This window comes from Pseudochaenichthys georgianus, chromosome 6, assembly GCF_902827115.2.
Source record: "Pseudochaenichthys georgianus chromosome 6, fPseGeo1.2, whole genome shotgun sequence".
Lineage (NCBI taxonomy): Eukaryota > Metazoa > Chordata > Actinopteri > Perciformes > Channichthyidae > Pseudochaenichthys > Pseudochaenichthys georgianus.
Window position 1 is genome coordinate 4188143 of NC_047508.1, and position 20407 is coordinate 4208549.

General features: G+C 41.0%; 1 protein-coding gene across 2 annotated transcripts in view; it reads left to right on the plus strand.

Moving 5' to 3' along the window:
• chka (choline kinase alpha) overlaps nt 1-19677 on the plus strand; it is a 54612-nt gene extending 34935 nt beyond the window's left edge. For both annotated transcript variants that reach the window (XM_034086071.2, XM_034086072.2), the window contains 6 exons: nt 457-515; nt 603-690; nt 8833-8941; nt 9032-9138; nt 9222-9303; nt 16111-19677. In XM_034086071.2, the coding sequence (XP_033941962.1) occupies nt 457-515; nt 603-690; nt 8833-8941; nt 9032-9138; nt 9222-9303; nt 16111-16179 (514 nt within the window). In that variant the 3' untranslated portion in view covers nt 16180-19677. The remainder of the gene's footprint in view (nt 1-456; nt 516-602; nt 691-8832; nt 8942-9031; nt 9139-9221; nt 9304-16110) is intronic.
• Nucleotides 19678-20407: the final 730 nt, after the last annotated feature.

Consider the following 20407-nt stretch of genomic DNA (forward strand, 5'->3'; position numbering starts at 1 on the left):
TAAAAGGGGTCCTTCACTTTGATTTCCATCTGCTTTTTGTATTGGAATTAGTTTTGGGTTGTACCAACGTCCTCTTGTGATGGGGTATTTTCCCAAATTTGGCACAAATGTCTTCTTGGACTGATGTTGAAGTGACTGTGACCTCACAAGGTTCAAGCCACATTCAAGCATTCTGACACCAAACATGACATTTTCAAAGGTATAATAGGGTAAAATAATGAAGTGATAATATTTTGGATAGACTTATGTTTATCTAAAGGTTTAAAACAATATTTAAGTTTATACAACCTTGGGGCAATAGTTTCAGTTTCACCTATGTGCAAATGCTTTAATTAATTGAAAAACTGATATGGAACTTCTTTGGTAATATCCAGGATATTTTGTAGCTTATTAATGATGTGTTGGGATAATTGCGATCTTTGCCTCTGACCTCCTAACCTCTTTGTGTACGTCCAGGTCTCTGCTGGAGTCCACACACTCTCCTGTCGTGTTCTGCCACAACGACTGTCAAGAAGGTAAAACATACAGACGCCAAGGGGCCCTATCTGCTTTACACATTTAAAATTTGTCATCAAATATTAACATGTTATTGCTGCTTTCAGGAAACATCCTGCTGCTGAATGGCCGCCAGAGCTCAGACAAACAGAAGCTAATGCTTATTGATTTTGAGTACAGCAGCTACAACTACAGGTAAGATAGCAGCTCTGGAACACAGATTTCTATAAAAAGGTCCTACTTTCAAGTATTGTCTGTTTATCCAAAGCCTGATATCAAGTATTCCTCTCTGCCATTGAGCTCTGTTTTTGTCCGAAAGTGTAGGAACTGAATATCAATTGTATTCAGTCCCAAATATAGACACCCAGTTTTAGTCCTTTTTCTTGGAATGCGTTTAATCTAAAATAAATATTTTTAAAATCTAAAATAAATAACTTTTAAGAAAACATCAAGGTTGTCTTAATCAATGTATCTGATGTTGAAGCTTAATTGTTCTTTTGTTGGCTGAACAGACCTCCCAGTGACATTCTGTATCACTAAGATTTATTTTATATGTGAGCCAATGCTTGAATCTTGCAATCATTGTCAAACCCAACCATGTGACATAATGTTTGTTTGGTAGTTTGGAAGCTACGGGTGTGGCAGGTAAAATTCCCTGAACACACCCGCAAAGCCTGCACTTGTAGTTGGAAAGGTGCCATTTGGCATATTTTCGAGAGGGGTCTGGAGTCATTGTATGCAGGCCCACCCCTCCCTACACGCAGATCACGCAGACTGCGGAGGGCACCTCATCTGAATCACAAATGTGGCGCACTTCAGCTTATGCGCAAATGCGCCGCAATTCTGTCGACGCTCCCGACACAGAGGGCCTCATCACATAACTTTGCGTGGGGCCACAAGTTGGGCAGGGGCAGCCCTGATTGTATGGGAAACAGCATCGAACACTCTGGCGTGAGATCTCAGAAAATATCATGGGAGCCTGCCTGCAGACCTCCACTCTCAGGACAGTTCCGGTGCAGACCTCCACTCTCAGGACACCTCCACTGTCAGTACAGGAAGTGCACGCTCAGAATTCCAAAATAAAATCCCCACTATCAGTACAGTGCCACTTTCCAAACAGGAATGCACGCAAATACAAAATAAAATCGGATCGTGACACTTATTATATACATATGTATATATATTAGGGGTGTAACGGTACACGTACCGAAATTATTCGGTACGGGCCCTTCGGTTCGGTACCGAAGTGTACCGAACGCATATAACGTTAAACGTAAAAAATTGAGAACGTGAACAACTTATTGGAAGTAATCTCAGGTGCTGCGTCGCAGCATTCAGAGTAATTTGCACCCATTGTGATCAACGCGTCATAGAGCGAGCCAGTCATTTCATTGGACGAGCTGGTCAGAGGGATGCGTTCAAATGTAGTCAGTAATTTGAGAAACTGTCGAAATGGCGAACGCAGATAAAGTTGAGCTCGAAAATCCTCCAGCATCATTGAAGTCTCCGGTTTGGGAACATTTTGGTTTCGCAGTTACGTACAAGGATGACGGACAAAGACAGGTGGACCGAACCAAAGCGGTTTGTCGGCATTGTTCAACTAAAATTGGTTACGCGGCTGGCAATACATCAAACTTGCACACTCATTTGAAAAGGCATCACCCGAACGTGAATATCACCGGTACCAAAAGACTGAAGTGCAAACCCAACTCCCACTAGCATTTTAGCCTCCACCACTCGCAAAAACTTCAGACCGATCCAAAGCTATTACAAACGGCAAATATCCTTATGTTGCCATGTTAGCAAAGCGCTACCTGGCTGTATCTGCTACTACTTCTGTCCCTAGCGAGAGGGTGTGTTCTCCACAGCAGGAGACATTGCTAGTGCCAGCAGATCTGCCCTTTCGGAAAGCAATGTGGACAAGTACATTTTTCTTTAAAAAAACATGAAAATACAATGACAAGCAAGTCCTAATGTCAAACTGGCTGCTTAGGTACTAGTACAGTACAGTTCAAATACAAATTATTTCAGTTCATCGAAAAGCTGCACCTTAATGTTTATTTTATTATATTTTATATTTATTTGAGTGAATATTCATAGTTTAATAATAATTAAAAACCCAAAACTAATAGTTTATGTTTTGTGAGTACTAGTACAGTAAAGTTCAAATACAGATTATTTCAGTTCATCGAAATGCTGCACCTTAATGTTTATTTTATTATATTTTGTATTTATTTGAGTGAATACATTATTCACAGTTTAATAATAATTAAAAAAATATATATTATGTTTTGTGATAATTTTTTCTGCTGTACCGAAAACGTACCGAACCAAACCGTGACCTAAAAACCGAGGTACGTACCGAACCGAAATGTTTGTGAACCGTTACACCCCTAATAAATATATATATATATATATATATATAGACACCTTGTATTGTAGTTACTATCAGTAAAGCCGCAGCGCCACTTTCCGAACAGGAAATGCACGCAAATACAAAATAAAATCGTACTCAACTTATTATATACATAAAGTATATAGATAGAAAAATAGGGACACCTTGTATTGTTTACTCTCAGTACAGCACCACTTTCCGAACAGGAAATGCACGCTAATACAACATAAAATAGCACTGACACTTATTATATATAAATATATAGATATATTTATTTATATATATAAATACGACATCTTGTATTTTAGTTACACCCGCTAGACAACAGTGGAAGGTTCGAGAAACAACCGTGTTTGCCGGGTGCACCGCTGGGGAGGTTCCAGCTGGGAACCTCCACCCCGCTGCAGGACCCGTGGGACCCCTGGACGGTGCGTCTTGCAAAATCCGTTAATATATGGATGAGTGTGGGGGGGGGGGGGCTGGACACAGGCCGTGGGGGGACACCCGAGGCCGGGCAATGTCCCCGGTAGAAACCGGGTGAAATAGCCAAAAAAATTATTAAACCGGGGAAAAGTGAAAAAAAGTGTCCGAAAATAGGCACTCGTGAGGCGGGCAGAGTCCCCTGTCAACTCCCGTTACATTCCTCCATGGTGTCATTTGAGCGAAACACTTTTACGAGAACCAGACTGGGGGGGGGTCAAAAGGGCTTGACGAAGGCCGACCCAAAGTGCACGGTGGTCGCACTCATCACCTCCGTGATGAGTCCCCATTGTGATTTGAAAACTTCCATCAAACGAGTCCTTCGGTGGGCGGGAAAAAAACGCGTCGGAATCGTCACTTCCTGTACTGACAGTGGAGGTGTCCTGAGAGTGGAGGTCTGCACCGGAACTGTCCTGAGAGTGGAGGTCTGCAGGCAGGCTCCCATGATATTTTCTGAGATCTCACGCCAGAGTGTTCGATGCTGTTTCCCATACAATCAGGGCTGCCCCTGCCCAACTTGTGGCCCCACGCAAAGTTATGTGATGAGGCCCTCTGTGTCGGGAGCGTCGACAGAATTGCGGCGCATTTGCGCATAAGCTGAAGTGCGCCGCATTTGTGATTCAGATGAGGTGCCCTCCGCAGTCTGCGTGATCTGCGTGTAGGGAGGGGTGGGCCTGCATACAATGACTCCTTCTTTAATTCACATACCAAAACACAACCGCTCTCACACAAAGGGGCAGAGTTTAAATTTGACTCCGTTAAGTGTGATTATTAAACCATGATTATATTCAAATCCTCCATTTGCTTCTACCATGTGTACTAGGATGAACATGTATTTAAGAAGAAGTATTTGAGAGTAAGTGTTTTTGCACACTTTGTCAATGAAATACATCTATAAATATTAGGGCTGTCAAACGATTAACATCTTTAATCAGATTAATCACATCTTAAAAATTAATTGATCATGATTAATCACCATTCGAACTATGTCCAAAATATGCCATTTATTTATGTATATTGTTGTGGGAATGGAAAGATAAATGAAAGAAGGCGGATATATCAATTTAACATACAGTATCTATGTTTATTATAAAAAATGTCTGCGTGTCAAAATGAAAGACAGCCCACACACCTATCAATCATCAAACCATGGGGTCTTAATTCATTACGTGTTGATTTCTATCAACGGGGAGTACTTCAGGAAAGTCCCCCGGGGGGGGGGGGGCTAGTGGAGTACTTCGTGACTACAGAGTGTGAACGTTGTGATCAGCTGTTTTAGCGCAGTTCTCCAGTGAAGGGGGGAGTCTCCCTCTGCAGCCGGTTGGCGTAGTTTTAGCACAGTAGCACAGTTCCGTTGTACAGACCGACGTTAACAGCAGCCCTGTCTGTGCACACGGAGACCGACTCTGTCGTCCGGTGATCTAACCGCCTTCTGGAAAAGCTTCACAAGTACGTCGGTACGCAAATGCGCTTTGTGACACAAGTGACGGTACGCATTTCAGATTACGCACATAACCTGCGTACCAGTTATGTGCACCCCTGTACCAGAGCCATATTATTACTATTATATGGCTTTGCCCTGTACTCCAGCAAAAGTATTCTGCGTCGGGACTTCCTGCAACAACACCACGCCGTTATCAAAGATGTTCTATTGAGAAGACGATCACTACGTGACAAAAGTTTTCAAAACCGTGGCTACTGAAATCAATCTTACTAACTTCTGTCTGTGCAATTTACTCCGCGTGAGTTGGCAGACTTTATTTTGCTTACTTTAAAGGGAAATGGAAACACTTTTCAAACTGCTTTCCATGCGACAATATTACCATTAGGAAATGTATTTATCTAGTCTATTTCCAATGTAAACGATCGAGATACGCGAATTTACTTTTTGAAATACGTGCCTAATGACCATGGGCGCTTCCATTGCTCCGGGACTTTTCCAGTGACGTCACTGATTGGGTACGGCTTCCTGGGCCAAAGCTCAATAACAAACAACATGGCGTGCAATGCACCAGTAGTTTACATTACAAGAAAACGGTCGTCGTCAGGAGTTTATTGTATTGCCCCAGGCTGCACAAATGGATTTTATACAAAGAAGGAAGAAGTACATTTCCATAGGCTGCCACTAAAGGATGAGAAGCTGCTCAAAGTCCAGTCTGGATGCCTGGTTCAATACAAAACATTGGATTTGAAGCCAGGATCTGTTCCCACAATATTCGATTTCTCAACGTATGCAGTCGGGAACACCGACCGTCCCAGCACGTCGGCCGCGCAAGACAATGACAGTGTCAACAAACGTAAAGTTCGAGCCACCAAACGAGTTGCTTCAGCTGCCGAGAGAGAGGTACATATTGCAGCACTACCAGATTACTAGCTCACACATGTATTTACTGACACAGTGTGACCTTATTAATTAACGCAATCGCGTCCAAACTAAATGGTAGCTATTATTATGACGCACAATAGAGAATTGGGGGTGTTCTATAGCTCAACTAATTAAACTGGCATACACACGCTCATCTGTCGAAAACAGCCCTAAAAAGGCTAGTATTGCTATTGATGGATGGTATTGCAGGACCCAGAGCGCACGGAGCACAGAGCGGACAGCAGATAACGGAATTGCAGTTGTATTGCTTATAGATTATCAGAACATTTCAAAGGGGACACAGCCCCATTGGATATTAACCTATGGATTAACTACATCATCGTTTTTATCGTTGTAATGCCATTGAAGACCAGTTTAGACCAGACAATGAGGAAGGTAAGCCGTTAGCCTGGCGTATGTTAGTACCTAGCGCCACTTGTTTTGATGTACGTTTTTGTGGATAACCTCGCGAGTTTGTATCTTTCAGTGTTGAGGTGGGCACCGTTAGATTCTGTGTCTCCTTGCGATCATAAACGATGTGTTGGATGTGCGGCTAGGATAAGTAATAAGGGAGCTAGGAGTGATTTTCGGTGCAGTAATAGGTTAGCATTTTCGCTCGGGGCTAATTCAGAGGCTCACTGTTAGCATTGTGTTTTTTTTTATTTTTTTATTCCGGATCGTATGCCACTCTATTCGACCGAATCGGTTCATAAGCATAGGCCATGGGATGCCTGGTAACTGTAGATGCTTCCACATCAATGTCATCTCCCGACGAATAGTCAAATTCATCGTTCAAAACGTCGATCTCATTGCAAAATTCCTCCATCGCTGCCATATCTGCTACGTTGTGTTGACTTCAGGTGGAGCGAAAACACAGCCAGTGACGTCACCATTTGGGACTCCCCTAATGGCGGCGGCCTGGTCCCAGAATTCCCCACCCGGCCGGCGGATAATTAATTTTCTTTTGGCGAGTAATATCATATACAATAAATATTACGATCAATATCCATTGTAAAATGAATAAACTACCGGAATATTATAACTGTAATTGGTGTTTCCTTTCCCCTTTAACATCATTTTTCATGGTGGGGCTAAGCCATTTCTTGGTATGGGTGTAGCCTACCCCAGCCATACCCTGGCGCTGCCACTGGTGGCATGTATGGGGCGGGCCATTCTGCACATGCGTTAAATGCGTTAATTTTGACAGCACTAATAAATATACATTTATGAAAGAGTTCAAATTGGCCCTTTTTGGGGGGTTTTCCCTTCAGTGTATTCTATAGGTTTTGTGAATGTACATGGTCTGCAAGGCTATAATCCCTATGTTCCCTCCAGAGGGAGTTACCCTCCCCCTGCCTGTAACGCCTCCATTGGACTTCTTTGTTTACTTCAGTAACATGGTGACTATGTAATATTTGCGTTTCTATCGTCGAGCGCTCCAACACAATGTATGTGAAAGGCTAAGGGGCAGGACATCTCTAAGGGTCGGCCAGCTAACCAATCAGAGCAGACTGGGCTCTGGTTTCAGACAGAGGGTGAAAAGAGGTGCTGCAGTATGAGAAAAATAAAGAGCTTTTTGAACATTAAAGCATGGAGACAGATCAAAGTAGATAGCGCAATATGTTCTCATCAAATGTATTATCCACCGCAGCCTGAGGCACTGCTAATTAATTCTCCTTCCACTGCTGCGTCACTTATTTTCATCCTCATGCCAGATCTTTGCCTCCCGACTAACCTTGGCTTTGCAATCGAGAGATATGTGCAAGGAGTGTGATAGTCGCAGAATGTGGAAGAGGCAGTGAGAGACAAATTGAGATAGAGTAACCCAGATGTTAAGGTAGAAAGGAAGCATAATCTGAAGGAAAACAAAAGGGGAAGAATGCAGCCTCGCTTTGTATCTGTCTTCCATCATGGCCACCTCCCTCTGTTATATTATTCACTGCAGCTGTTATGTAATAGGAATTTGGCAGGGCAATGAGGACACACAGGAGGCAAGGAAAGGCTGTCAGTGTAACAAATGGTGATGATAGTGCTCTGGATTTCCTCTACAGTCTGGTACAAAGGACTAGGTTAGGATGAAATAGAATAATGGGACTGTAGATTTGTCAGCACCTTGGTTTAACTGCGGTTGAGTCTGGTTATGTGATTTTTTAAATGAGTCATTTGATGGGAAACAGCGCAGAACGCGCTGGCCTTGACTTGCGGTTCTTCTCAGACAAAAGTCTCTCTCTCTGTCCCCACACTGAGGCAGAAACACCCCCACCCCCCTGCAGCTCCCTCAGCGTGGCCCCTTTAAGTCTCCTCATATGTTGCGGCTAACACGTGATTCTCTTTGCAGAAGTGACTCACCAAGCACGTGTACCATATAGCTGCAGGAAGAACACGCCCACAAATAGAAACACTTACTGTGGAATTTGTTCTCTTTGTCTCACATGAGCTAGAAACAGAAGGGGATGAGCCCAGTTTATTGACTGCTGATAACTGTGTGGGAATCAACATGCTAAAGTGGTGCTTTAGAGCATTAACACACACACCTACGGCCCATTTGTTCTAAATCAGATCAAGGTTCCTTCTCAAATAGGTGCTTACATTGTAAAATAAACATCCTTTTAATTGAGTATGGATTTGTCATGTCTGCTGCTGTATGAATCATACAGCAGCAGACATGACAAATGACAAATGGGAATCATTGATTCCCATCAGACACTAGCAATGGGCTGTGTGGTACAAGGTCCAACACTCTCGTCTAGACCTGGGGGTTTCAAAGTCTAACGCCCCCCCTTCTTCATCTAGATAACTACAGCTCCTCAATACTCCCAACTCACGTTGTACCAGTTCCTATAGAGCGGTGCAGTGATGGCCTATTTTTGTAGACTGACCCTGAAGCAACATATTTGTGGGTTATAAGCAACATATTTATTCTATGACTCTAAGTACATATATACATACATACGTCATTAATCAAACATTTGATTGAATTACACATGGCACTAGGAAAAAAGTACACTTTTGTTCTTCTCAATTATTGAACAGAAGTATTCATGAATGTAAAGACATCATCAGCATAACTGTTTCTCTCCATGTGTTAACCTTGCAGGGGATTTGATATTGGCAATCATTTCTGTGAATGGATGTACGACTACAACTGTGAGGAGTTTCCTTTCTTCAAAGTCAATGCTCAGGCCTACCCTTCAAAGGCCCAGCAGGTGTGTATGATGTGTTTTCACAACAATGTCTTGGTCATTTGGCTTGTTGTCTACTGTTGACTGATGGCGACTCTTTACCTCTCGGTTCAGCTGATCTTCATTGAAAGCTACCTGTGTGAGTCTGACCAAGGTTTTGACAACCTGAGTGAAGAGGACCAGATGAGGCTGATGGAGGATCTGTATGTGGAGGTCAACAGGTGAGCTCTCTTGCATGACCGTGGGAACTGACAAGAGATGACAGTGAAACACATTACAATAAAGACCATGTGTTTTTAAATAGGTTCTCCCTGGCGTCCCACTTTTTCTGGGGTTTGTGGTCCATCATCCAGGCCCGGCTATCCACCATCAAGTTTGGATACCTGGTGAGTAAACATTGTTTGTGTTTTTCTACTTTAAATGGTGATGTAGATAGTAAAGAAGTATATACTTCCCTAAGTAAGCTGTGTTGGTTCAGGAAGATATGCACAGTCCTGGAGGGTGAGGCAGTGTCAATAGTTACTGCAAAGAACAGGTCAGGTCATGTCAGCCTGACACAGAGCAAGGTCGACTTTGTCACAGCTATTAGGTTGACCCAATCCTGTGAAATAATCAGAGGTGGGAGTAAGTCCTACATGTGCAAGTCATGAGCAAGTCTCAAGTCTCGACCTACAAGTATCAAGCAAGTCCCAAGTCTCTGTGGTGAGGGTCAAGCAAGTCGAGGCATACAACAATCTGATGAATAAGCCCATTGTCCGCATTTCAATCAGTTAAAAGACAGTGGTTATGGAAATGGATTCAACCCACACTATGATCTTCATTACATACACAGTTAATCATTTGAAATCTAATTTAGACCGATGACAATCATATTAGATTCATATTAACCCTAGAAAACAAACAAAAACAAACAAAAACAACATCATTAAAACATTTAAACAAACTACTAAAAGTAGATGAACTACATTATTCAAAAGTTTACAGTAACTTCTGATAAAAACACAGGGGAAATAAACGAGGCATCTCTTTTCCTCTCTCTCTCTCTCTCTCTCTCTCTCTCTCTCTCTCTCGCTCTCTCTCTCTCTCTCTCTCTCTCTCTCTCTCTCTCTCTCTCTCTCTCTCTCTCTCTCTCTCGCTCTCTCTCTCTCTCCTGACAGCCCGTCAGTATCAGGGTTAGTCAAAATGAATCCCTTGGCGGTTCTAGTGTTCATTAACCGTTTTGTCTTCTCTTTGCTTAATCGATTTGAAACCAAGTCTAACGTAGCTTAAACTTAGCGTTAGCTTTCTAGCTAACACAACACATGCACGCACCTTTCTCTGTGGGGTTTTTTGTAGTGACGAATGAAGTTGGATGTTGTGGTGGTCCTGTCACTGATCTTTATGCTGCAGACCCTGCATACCGCTGTTCTCTTCTTATTAGTGTCATCGACAACATAATCCTTGAATCCAAACTTCACTATTTTTGGAGTAAAGCTAGCTGCTGCCGTGTTAACTGAGACTCCTGTCTTCTAGTGGCGCATGGCGCTATAATCACGTTTTTCGAAAAAACTAAACGTAATATCTCACTGCAAAAACAAACGCCAATATTTCATTTTAAACAGTCAAGTCCTTTCAAGTCATCTGTCTCAAGCTTGAGTCAAGTCTAAATGAATACCAAGTCCAAGTCAAGTCTTTTATCAATGTTAGTCAAGCAAGTCTCAAGTCAAAAAAATATGCGACTGGAGTCTGACTCGAGTCAAGTCATGTGACTCGAGTCCCCACCTCTGGAAATAATCAGTGTTGGGCAAGTTACTTCCAAAATGTAATATATTACATATTACTGTCTTTTGAAAGTAATAAGTTACATTACAATATTACTGTCTCTGAAATGTAATGAGTTACACTACTTTTTAGTTACTTTTGAGTTACTTTCACCAAAATAACCGCAAAAGAATGGCTAGGTATTTTAAATGCTAAAATGTAGTTTAGTGCAGCTCATTATACATCCAGTGAAGGGCGATGTGGTTTAGCATAACAACTGTGTAGGCCCTTAAGGCTACTAACAACTTGTATTACACGGCTTAGTTGAATACTCGATTCTGATTGTAAATTCTTAACATGTGACGCGTTGTTAATACAGCAGCACAGACCACTGTCAAGGACTATAACGAAGGTTGCTAAGGAGGATGAAGAAAGAGAAAGGAAAAGAGGTTAAAAGACGGAGCGCTGGACGTCAGATAAATCACCAGAAGAAGGCAGACAGGAAGTGAATAATAACAGGACACGGAATGGGCTCTGTAGTGTGTTTAGTATATGGCTGTGTGCAGGCCCGGCTCCAGAACAACATGACTCCGGGTGCATCTGAGATTACAGGGGGCGCAGCAGTAGCAGGTTTACATGAGCAATAGTGGCCGGCAACAGCAATGAAAAATAGCATTGATGGTCCCAATGAACAGGTTATGGCCTTTGTTATGTTTTGAAACCAAGCAACTGAGAACATTTCAAGTGAGTTAAAAGTGCAATCCTGAAATATCTCATATACTCCAAAGTGGACTGTGGCAAAGAAAAGCACAACAGCTTCAAAGCTACTGATAAAACAAATGAGAAGATATTTTAAATCAAGGCACATATGATTTGAACCAGCTCATGGTTTGAAATGGCAAACATTCAAAAGCAAAAGTATTATTAAAACCATGTACTACATCATCACCTTGGTCCCATCATATACTCTGGGGAGAGAATATTTACTGTGCTTGAAAACTGGTATTACATCATCATCATGTGAGGTTGAATTTGTGACCTGGACATCATTTCAGCTGCAACATTAGCTTGTTGATAAGCTTGGGATATGAGATATTTTTGTAGCCATTCGTGGTGAAGGCATCTGTGCTATTGTATGCATTATGTTTGACCAACATTTCTACAGGCAAGCAGAATATGGCACTATTTTCACATATTCTAGCCCTTGTCTATTTGTATACCACGAGCTGTAAAATGACCGCCTAACCCCACTGTACAGGCGGGTACTTGTTTAGATCTACCTGGGCAGGCTCTGTTTCGCCGTGGTATCCTGGCTCGCACCTGCGGGCCGCAGAGGGGCGGCGTAGTTTCGGGCGATGAAGAGTGCTGCTCCGGGGTTGAGGGCGGCAGTCAGGCGGGAGTAAGCTCGTGTCCACAGCGGAGGGTAACGTCATGTCCCCATCCGACCTGTTGCTACGGTCTGCAGTAGATGCAGTGTTGCTGGCGTTTAGTGATGGTTGCTTTAACCATGTTCGTATAAATGATTATCCACAGATGTGTGTCACTGCTGGGGAAGCACTTTGGAAATGATGCACGCGCAGCGGAGCAGGTCACGCGCACCTGACACCATTTGTTGTTTGTATTTTTCGCTCCGTCCTCTTTTTGAATAGAGGGTGCATAACATTCAACTGCCCCGAAGATCCCGACGCGAAGCCTGAAGAGTAAACACCAGGTTTATCTACCCGCACAATTTGTCTCTGGTGTCGGAATGTCGCGCTATGTTAGTACATTATTAAAAAACAAAACACCATTTCATTTCGGGTTGAAATGTGTTGTAACTGCGTTACTGAGCATTGTAACGGGTAATATATTACCCACATTTCATTAGTAATGCGCAGGGTTGGGTTGTAACGGAATACATGTAACGGCGTTACGTAATCAGAATACAAAAATCAAGTAACTGTATTCAGCTCGCGTTACATTTGAAAAACGAGTAATCTGATTACAGTTACTTTCGTAAACCTGAAGTGAATACATTTTGGATTACTTATTGGAATTATTGGTGGAAAGATTTCCTCACAACATTTAATATTCAAGTAGTAACAGCGGAATCATCACAGCGCACAAAACCTATTACCGCCGCAGATGGACTAAAATAGCGTTTGAAAAAAAATCGCAGGTCCGCTCGCTCTGAAACAATAACAACGAAACATGGAGGAACAAAAGTCTGCGTTTAAATCGCATGTGTGTGTGTATAGGTGTGTGTGGTTAAAACACATCAGCCTGCGGTCGCTCTTTAGCCTTACTAATGATTATTTCTGAAGGTACACACAGTGAAGGCGGTGCGTGAAAGGCGGTGCGTGAAAGGCGGTGCGTGAAAGGCACTGCGCGGCGCACTCGTCTTCTCAGAGGCTGAGTTAACCCTCCCGCTGCCTCCTGGCGCTGCAGAGAGGTCATGAAGTGAAGGAGGTGTTCCTTCTATAAAACAGCTGTGGGCAGCAGATACTGTGAGAGTCACGGACATGAATACATAGATCAAGGCAGACTGGTGCACACTCTCCTGTTTTGCCAATCCGGTGCTTAAACAAATATAGCTCTACACCCCTGGCCGAAATGTCCTTAAAATGAAGTCCGAGTTCCACATTTTAATTCATGTCCTGCTAACACTGACAGGACAGAAGGCGACACGCCCGTTCTAAGCCGTGTCCCTCACTCTCCTCACGTCCCAAGCAGCATCCTCAAAAAGTGTATTATGTTGTTACATCGTTTCAGATGTGATGTTTCAGTCGTGCTCTTGATAAGCCATTAAAACAGTAAAAACACGTTCAGTTTCCTTTTGCTTTTGGTGTCTCCTGTTCACCAAAACATACCCACCTGTGATGGAAAAAGAAAGTAATCTAAAAGTAATCTGATTGCGTTACTTTTTTAAGAAACGTAACTGTAACTGTATTCGGATTACTTTCAGAGCCATGTAATCAGTAATCAGTAACTGATTACATTTACAAAGTAACCCTCCCAACCCTGGTAATGTGTTACATTACTTCGTTACAGCAAAAAGTAATATATTACTGTAACTCTGTTACTTTTGTAACGCGTTACACCCAACACTGGAAATAATACATATAATGTAATTAGGTAGGGATCCCTCTCCAAGCATGTGCAATAGATGTTGTGTGTACAGAATAAACCTGTTAACAAAATTAAAACACAGACAATCTATGTGACAAAAATGACAATGTGAATACATATGATGCAAATTGGATCCTGGAGCATGTTAATCATCTTCCAGGTGTAAAAAACAATAGTAGAATTAATAATACCAAAACGCAAGTAGTAATAAAAACAATATTAATACAACTCCTATAACTCTTAGAATATGACAAATAGAAGTAGCCGAGGGCAGTTAACAATATGCATCCATGGGACATGCATGCAAAGATATTAGGACTTAGGACTACTTATTGAGACAAGCCCCAGCCAGCCCTAACAAGCTTTATCTAAGAAGAAAGACTAAAGCTTACAATACTCTTAAATGTAGAGAGGGTGTCTGCATCTCAAACACAAACTGGAAGCTGGATCCACACAACAGGAGCTAGATAGCTGAAGGCTTTGGCTCCAGCTTCTGGAGACCCTAAGAACTACTAATAACCTGCATTATGTGTGCACAGTGCTCTAGTGAGGCAGTAGCGTACTATGAGCTCTAACGTTCTGATGATGCCTCAACATTAAAAGCTTTGTGGGTGAGGAGCATTTTTTTTAATTCCATTCTTTATTTCACACAGAGCACCTGCAGAAAAACAAGTTTTAAGCAAATTATTGGGACAGCTTAATAACAAGGAATTACAATAATAGCTGGCACAATAGCACAATAACTACGTTTCTTCTGTGTTCAACAACATACAATTGAAAGTTTATGGAGTGTTTCCTGATGACTTTTCAATATTTAAGGTGAATACAATAGGTCCGAGTACAGTACCTTGCGAGACCCCATTCATTACTTAGAGCAGCGGTCCCCAACCTTTTTTGCGCCACGGACCGGTTTCATGTAAGAAAATATTTTCGCGGGCCGGCCTTCAACTTGTGGGGAGAAATCAGTCGGAAGTCGCAACGGCTCATTTCTAAATAAACGTGGATTTGATAAAAAAAATTGTTGTTCGGGTGTTTTGTTTGATTGTTTGAGTCTTGGCTTTCAGAATATGAAACTTTTATTTCCAAAATCACACGATAAATACATATTTGAAGCTTGTAAAGGGAAGATGACAGCTCTCACTCGCCACTCTGCTCTTCCTTAGCGCCGCCCCCCTCCCTCCGCTGAAATTATGAATGTAAGGCGTATAGTAATCATAGATAACACGGCAGGGTCCGTTACAGTTTGTTTTCATCTGATTTCAAATAAACAAAGTCTTGGCTTTCAGAATATTAAACTTGTTTCGGCAAATTCAGATGATAAATACAACTTTGAAGCTTGTAACGGCATAATTACAAGCGGAGAACGGAGTAACTTGACGTTGAAGCAGGCACAACAACAGCCGGTGTTTCTCGTGAGTGTTTTCCAAACACAATACACACAAACGCAAAAATATACACACACACGGACCAGACCGGTGGTTGGGGACCACTGACTTAGAGCAGTGCTTCTCAAAGTGTGGTCCGCTGACCACTGGTGGTCCGTGAGCGCCCCCTAGTGGTCTGTGAGTATATTGGTAACATTTCACATTTTAAATAAATAAATAAATGTAAGTTTTCCGCACTCTCGCAGGAATATCTCCGCAATGGAACAAGCTTAAGTTTAACTTTCTATTGCATCATAAATCCCAGGGCAACACATTCGTCACACATGTTGCCACTTGTTTGTACCATTTTCAGGCGATTTATAATCTGTTCTAGAAAAACGATGTGTTTTGGGATATTTGTGGAGTTAGGTGGTCCGTGAGTGTTTTTTTATTGGTTAAGTGGTCCTTGGTATGAAAAAGTTTGAGAAACACTGACTTAGAGGATTCATCCTTAACATGTTCAAACTCGCTCCGAATATTAAGCCCTAAACCACTTTAGCCTTGTTCCTTGTATGCAAATAAGTGCACATAACCAATGTGTTTTGTTTAGTTATATGCACATATAGATATGTCACATTAAAACTTAAAGTCCTTCAATTACTCAAAGGCCAAAATAAGTGCATCACTCAATGCGTAGGCTTTAATTGTGAAATATCCCAAGGAAATGTTTAATTGATGATAACTTAACAGAAGAAGTTGTCCAAGAAGTAGTATTTTAGTAATTAGTAAAAACATTATTTCGCATTTTCTTTATTCTGTTAAAGAAAGAAATAGAACTGAATGGAGAGTATTATAGGACTCTGCTATACTGATTTTGGTAATGTTGTATAATTCTGAATCTTTCTTTTAGTTATAAGATTCCAAGTAAATGCAGTTGTGTGCAGATATGAATAACATCATCGATATTTGACTGTGTTGCAGGATTATGCCCTGGCCAGATTTGATGCCTACTTCCAGCAGAAGAAGATATGGGCTAACGGAGCAAAATAAATAGATGGACTGACATCCCATCCAGCCAAACAGCAGGTGGAGCACATGCAGGCTGATGGAGACTTCACCATCCGCGCTTCACTTATATTCCATGCCTCGACAGAGTTGCTGGCTGGCCGACTGGCCGCTGTTGGTGTTGTATTGACCAAAGCCAAAACTTGATCACGTGGCTAAGTGCTTAAGGTACGCCCCAAAATCTATTGCAGCTCAAAGTTTACACTGTGTAACTCCCTGAGAGCCAAAAAACCACTGACTACTTACCTTCATCCCTTGTCAGAACTGCTGTCTGCTTCTGCCTTTTTTCAAACCATTTTACTAACACAAGGGTTTTGAGCAGGAGAGAGGTGGGAACAGCTAGATTTGAAATATTAACATTGCATCAATGTAAATGAATTGATCATTCCCTTATGGAAATGTTCTGCTGGGAATAACCAAAATGTGAACTTTGCTTGGTAGATTCCTGCTTATTATAGCCGCCAGTTGCCAACTATGTATATTATATATAGACCCCCAATGTGCCAGTAATCTGGCCTTGTCTGTTACTGATGGTGAAATCATGACTTGATTTACAGGTCAGGTTGAATCTACACTTATAGGTATTACACTTGCTGTTTATTTGATTTGATTTGTTTAAATGGTTGCATAATAAATGTTATTCAGGCCAGGGCAAATATCGGAATCGTGTACATTTTCAAGTATGTGAATATTTGAGTTCCCTTTTCTGGGTAGCTTCTTACCTCCACCAAATCAAAAAAAATCAAAAACATGAATTTCAGGTATTTCCAATAAATTAGATCTGTTTATCTTTGGATTCCTAAAGAGTTAAAATGTATGGTATTTTTATAAATCACTGTGAAGTAGATATCTTCATGTAGTTTACACATTACCATTTGCATTGTCTGCTTTGGCGAAGACATTCCAGCCATGCTTTATAAGCTTTGGAAAGTGTTGCTTAACACTAGGGAGCTAACTGACCATATATTTGTTTTTTTACTTTTATATATTATCCATGATTTCAAGAAAACATCACACAGTTCCCATATAAATGGTATCTTTTTGTGTTAATTGATTCTTTAGGGATGTCATGGGTCATTGTACCCAGACGTGCCCATCCAGAATAATGACACACACGCTCACATCATAGCACAGCTGACCAGCTCGATTCTCCCTCACCGCACCGAGTCATTATTTGTGCTCCAACTATGCTATTGTTCACAGATTGACAGATTCATCAAATTATGCTAACAGCCTTCTTTTGGCATTTAACCACACATACATATCTTGAATTTCAGTTTCTGGACACCATCTAATTTTTCTGATTATTTATTTTGTCCTGATCAGTATTCCTCTTTCCACCCAAATTAGAGTCATTAAAAGCGAGCCTGTTTGCTCACCATTTCAGTAGCAGTGCTTTTAAGACCTAATTCATGAATGCTATATGTGACAGTAAAGCTTTTCATGCTAAAACATATGATCTAGCATACAGTATAACATGTGGAAGGTGCAGGATCTGGTTAAAAAAAAAGAACTAAATTAGCCTATCGCTCAACAACCCTTTTAGCAAATGTAGCTGATGCTCAAGCTTTCTTTTCATTTAAAAATCCAAACAGTAGATTAAACACTAACATTTGTTTTAATTTTAGAATTGATGGTTCTCTAAAGTTGTAGAATAAAGCAAATATTAGCCAGGGTCCATCGATTCTGATTACATTAATGACAACTGATGCGAGCCGATTTGGCTAGCTAGCTAATTTGGCTAAGGATTTTTGGGAAATGCTATTTCTGGCTACGGCCAACTTGTTTTAATACAATATCCCCTGTAAAAAGGGGTTCTAATAATGTACTTGAAAGCTACACACCTCCTAATGATGCATGTATAGAAATAAAAAAGCAGCAATATAAGAGAAAATACCCTTATAACTTTCCTAAAGTTAGCCTACATTTAGCATCCAAGACTAGCTTCCACCCAGTGAGCAGATAGCCCATGATCCATATGCTAGTTATAAACATCCATCCATCTTCTCCCGCTTATCCGTGGTCGGGTCGCGGGGATAGCAGTTATAAACATGACATAACATACTTCTCCAAACTCCATAAACTGATTATAATTCTAACAACAACAGTTGCTAAGCCATGGTTGAACATTCACTGTTTGGGGTTTAGCAAAAAGCCATTTAAAAGCTTAATCGTCTCGTAACACTGAAGTGGATAGCCTACTTGTTGCTGCAAATTATATGATACACAGACACAAAGTTCTATAACCACCATAAAGGCTGACTCGTAGCATCATATATACATCAGGGTATCTCTGTCTAGCTGTGAGCACTAAGTCATTGTATGGAAGCCACACAATGACTCTGGTGTAGTGTACAGTAGTAATTGGCTCACCTCTTGTTAGAATGACTACTGTAACAGAGCTGAAGGAAGTGAGCTGGATTATGAAACTTAACAAGACACTACTCTAGTCACCTCAAAGTGGAACAATCCAGAGGTGTTTGAATGTCGACTAAGGCACTTTTGATTTTAGGACCGGAAATATCTATATAAAAAATAACAATATGTACTTGAGTGTTTTCATGTGAGGGTTATCGAATTGTGAATGTTGTTGAGAAGGGTTTATTTTACTTGCAAATGTATTTGTATGTGTATCGTTATTGTTATATTTTGTTTTCAATGTGTTTCATGTTTAGTTTGGAATTTGTATTGATATTCAATGAGACTAGGGATATTCTAGCAGCTGAATGTGCAGTGGAAGATACTGGAAGTGTTACTGCTACATCCCTTCTGTAGCAATAGACTATTTGAACATAATTGCATTGCTAGGCAACAGCTTGGGTCCATGACTACTACCTGTCAGATAAAGTCTCCAAATACCCTGCGACAGGAAATTAACTGGGTACATTTAGAATATTATTTTTACAACTGTAAAATGTTTCAAAACCATCTTGTTTTTGTTGTCCTTTACCATTATTTTATATATTTGTTATGGTAGAAATGGACTCTACAATCTGTAACTATAGTACATTCCATAATTATTGCTTCACCTTCAGTATTGTGTACACTCCACCAAAATAACTTTTAATGTTTTATTTTTCAATCAAATTCAAATTGGTCATCAGTAGAAAACAAACATTGTCTCTTCTGTATAGTTACATGAAATTGACTAACAAAAATATAGATAGTCATGCTAAAAATATCCAAAATATAAGGACAAATGTGTTACATTATCATTCCTATCAACATGTTAATGTAATGCACCTAATTTTAGTTTAAAACACATTCTGTTCTGTGATAGCACCCACAATTATCATGTGACCCACAGTGGTAACCTTTTGCTATCTATCTAGCTATCTGAATTAATATGTACTCAGATGATGGACTATCATTTGTATAAAAAAAAGGTTTCCTGTGACCTGCTGCAGCATTGAAATTATCTTGGCTGTAAATGACATTTTCTGCTTTGCACAAACAATGATTAAAGTGAAAACAACTGACAAACTGACTCATGACTGTTATTTCTATACTCTATACTTCTATTTCTGCTATTTTAAACTGTAGTATGTGCTTATGTGTTTCATTGTTGGTGTAGCCTACTGCCTGAATAAACGATACGATAATACTTGAAAGGTCCCATGTCATGGCCATTTCTACTGATCATAATTCCATTGTTTTCTGTTCTCTGATTATATGACATGTAATCCGTTATCCCCCTGCCTGGTTGTGGGTCAGCCTGTTGGACCACCTTCTCAATGCACACTTTGAAATGTAAAGCCACTCCTTCTTTGTCCTTGAGCAGTGACTCAAGTTACTGCAGGATTAGGGGGAGTAGTGTATATACCAGAGCAAGCGAAAGGAAAACAAATGGAGTAATGAAATGGAAAACTCTTCAGAGTGACATATGGTTAGAGCTGTCTTTACATCCAAAAGGAGAGTGTTCTGCAGCAGCCGCTCACAGGAGAAGTATCAGGTTACATCATAGTCAAATGAAAAGTGTCTGTCAGGAACACGTCAGTTAGCATCCTTCTTGTCCCGCCCTCTTTTGTTTTACATACATTTCGCTCCCACCTTTTGACAGTAAGGCAGGGAGACGAGAGGTAAAAGAATGGGAAAGTAGGGGGGGAGTGAAGGTGTGTCTTTGGGATGAAAGGAATGCAAGGTCACTGCCCTCTGTGGGGGCTGCAATCCTTCTCTGTGTGTCCTTCCCTTGGTTAGCAAAGAAACAAGAGTG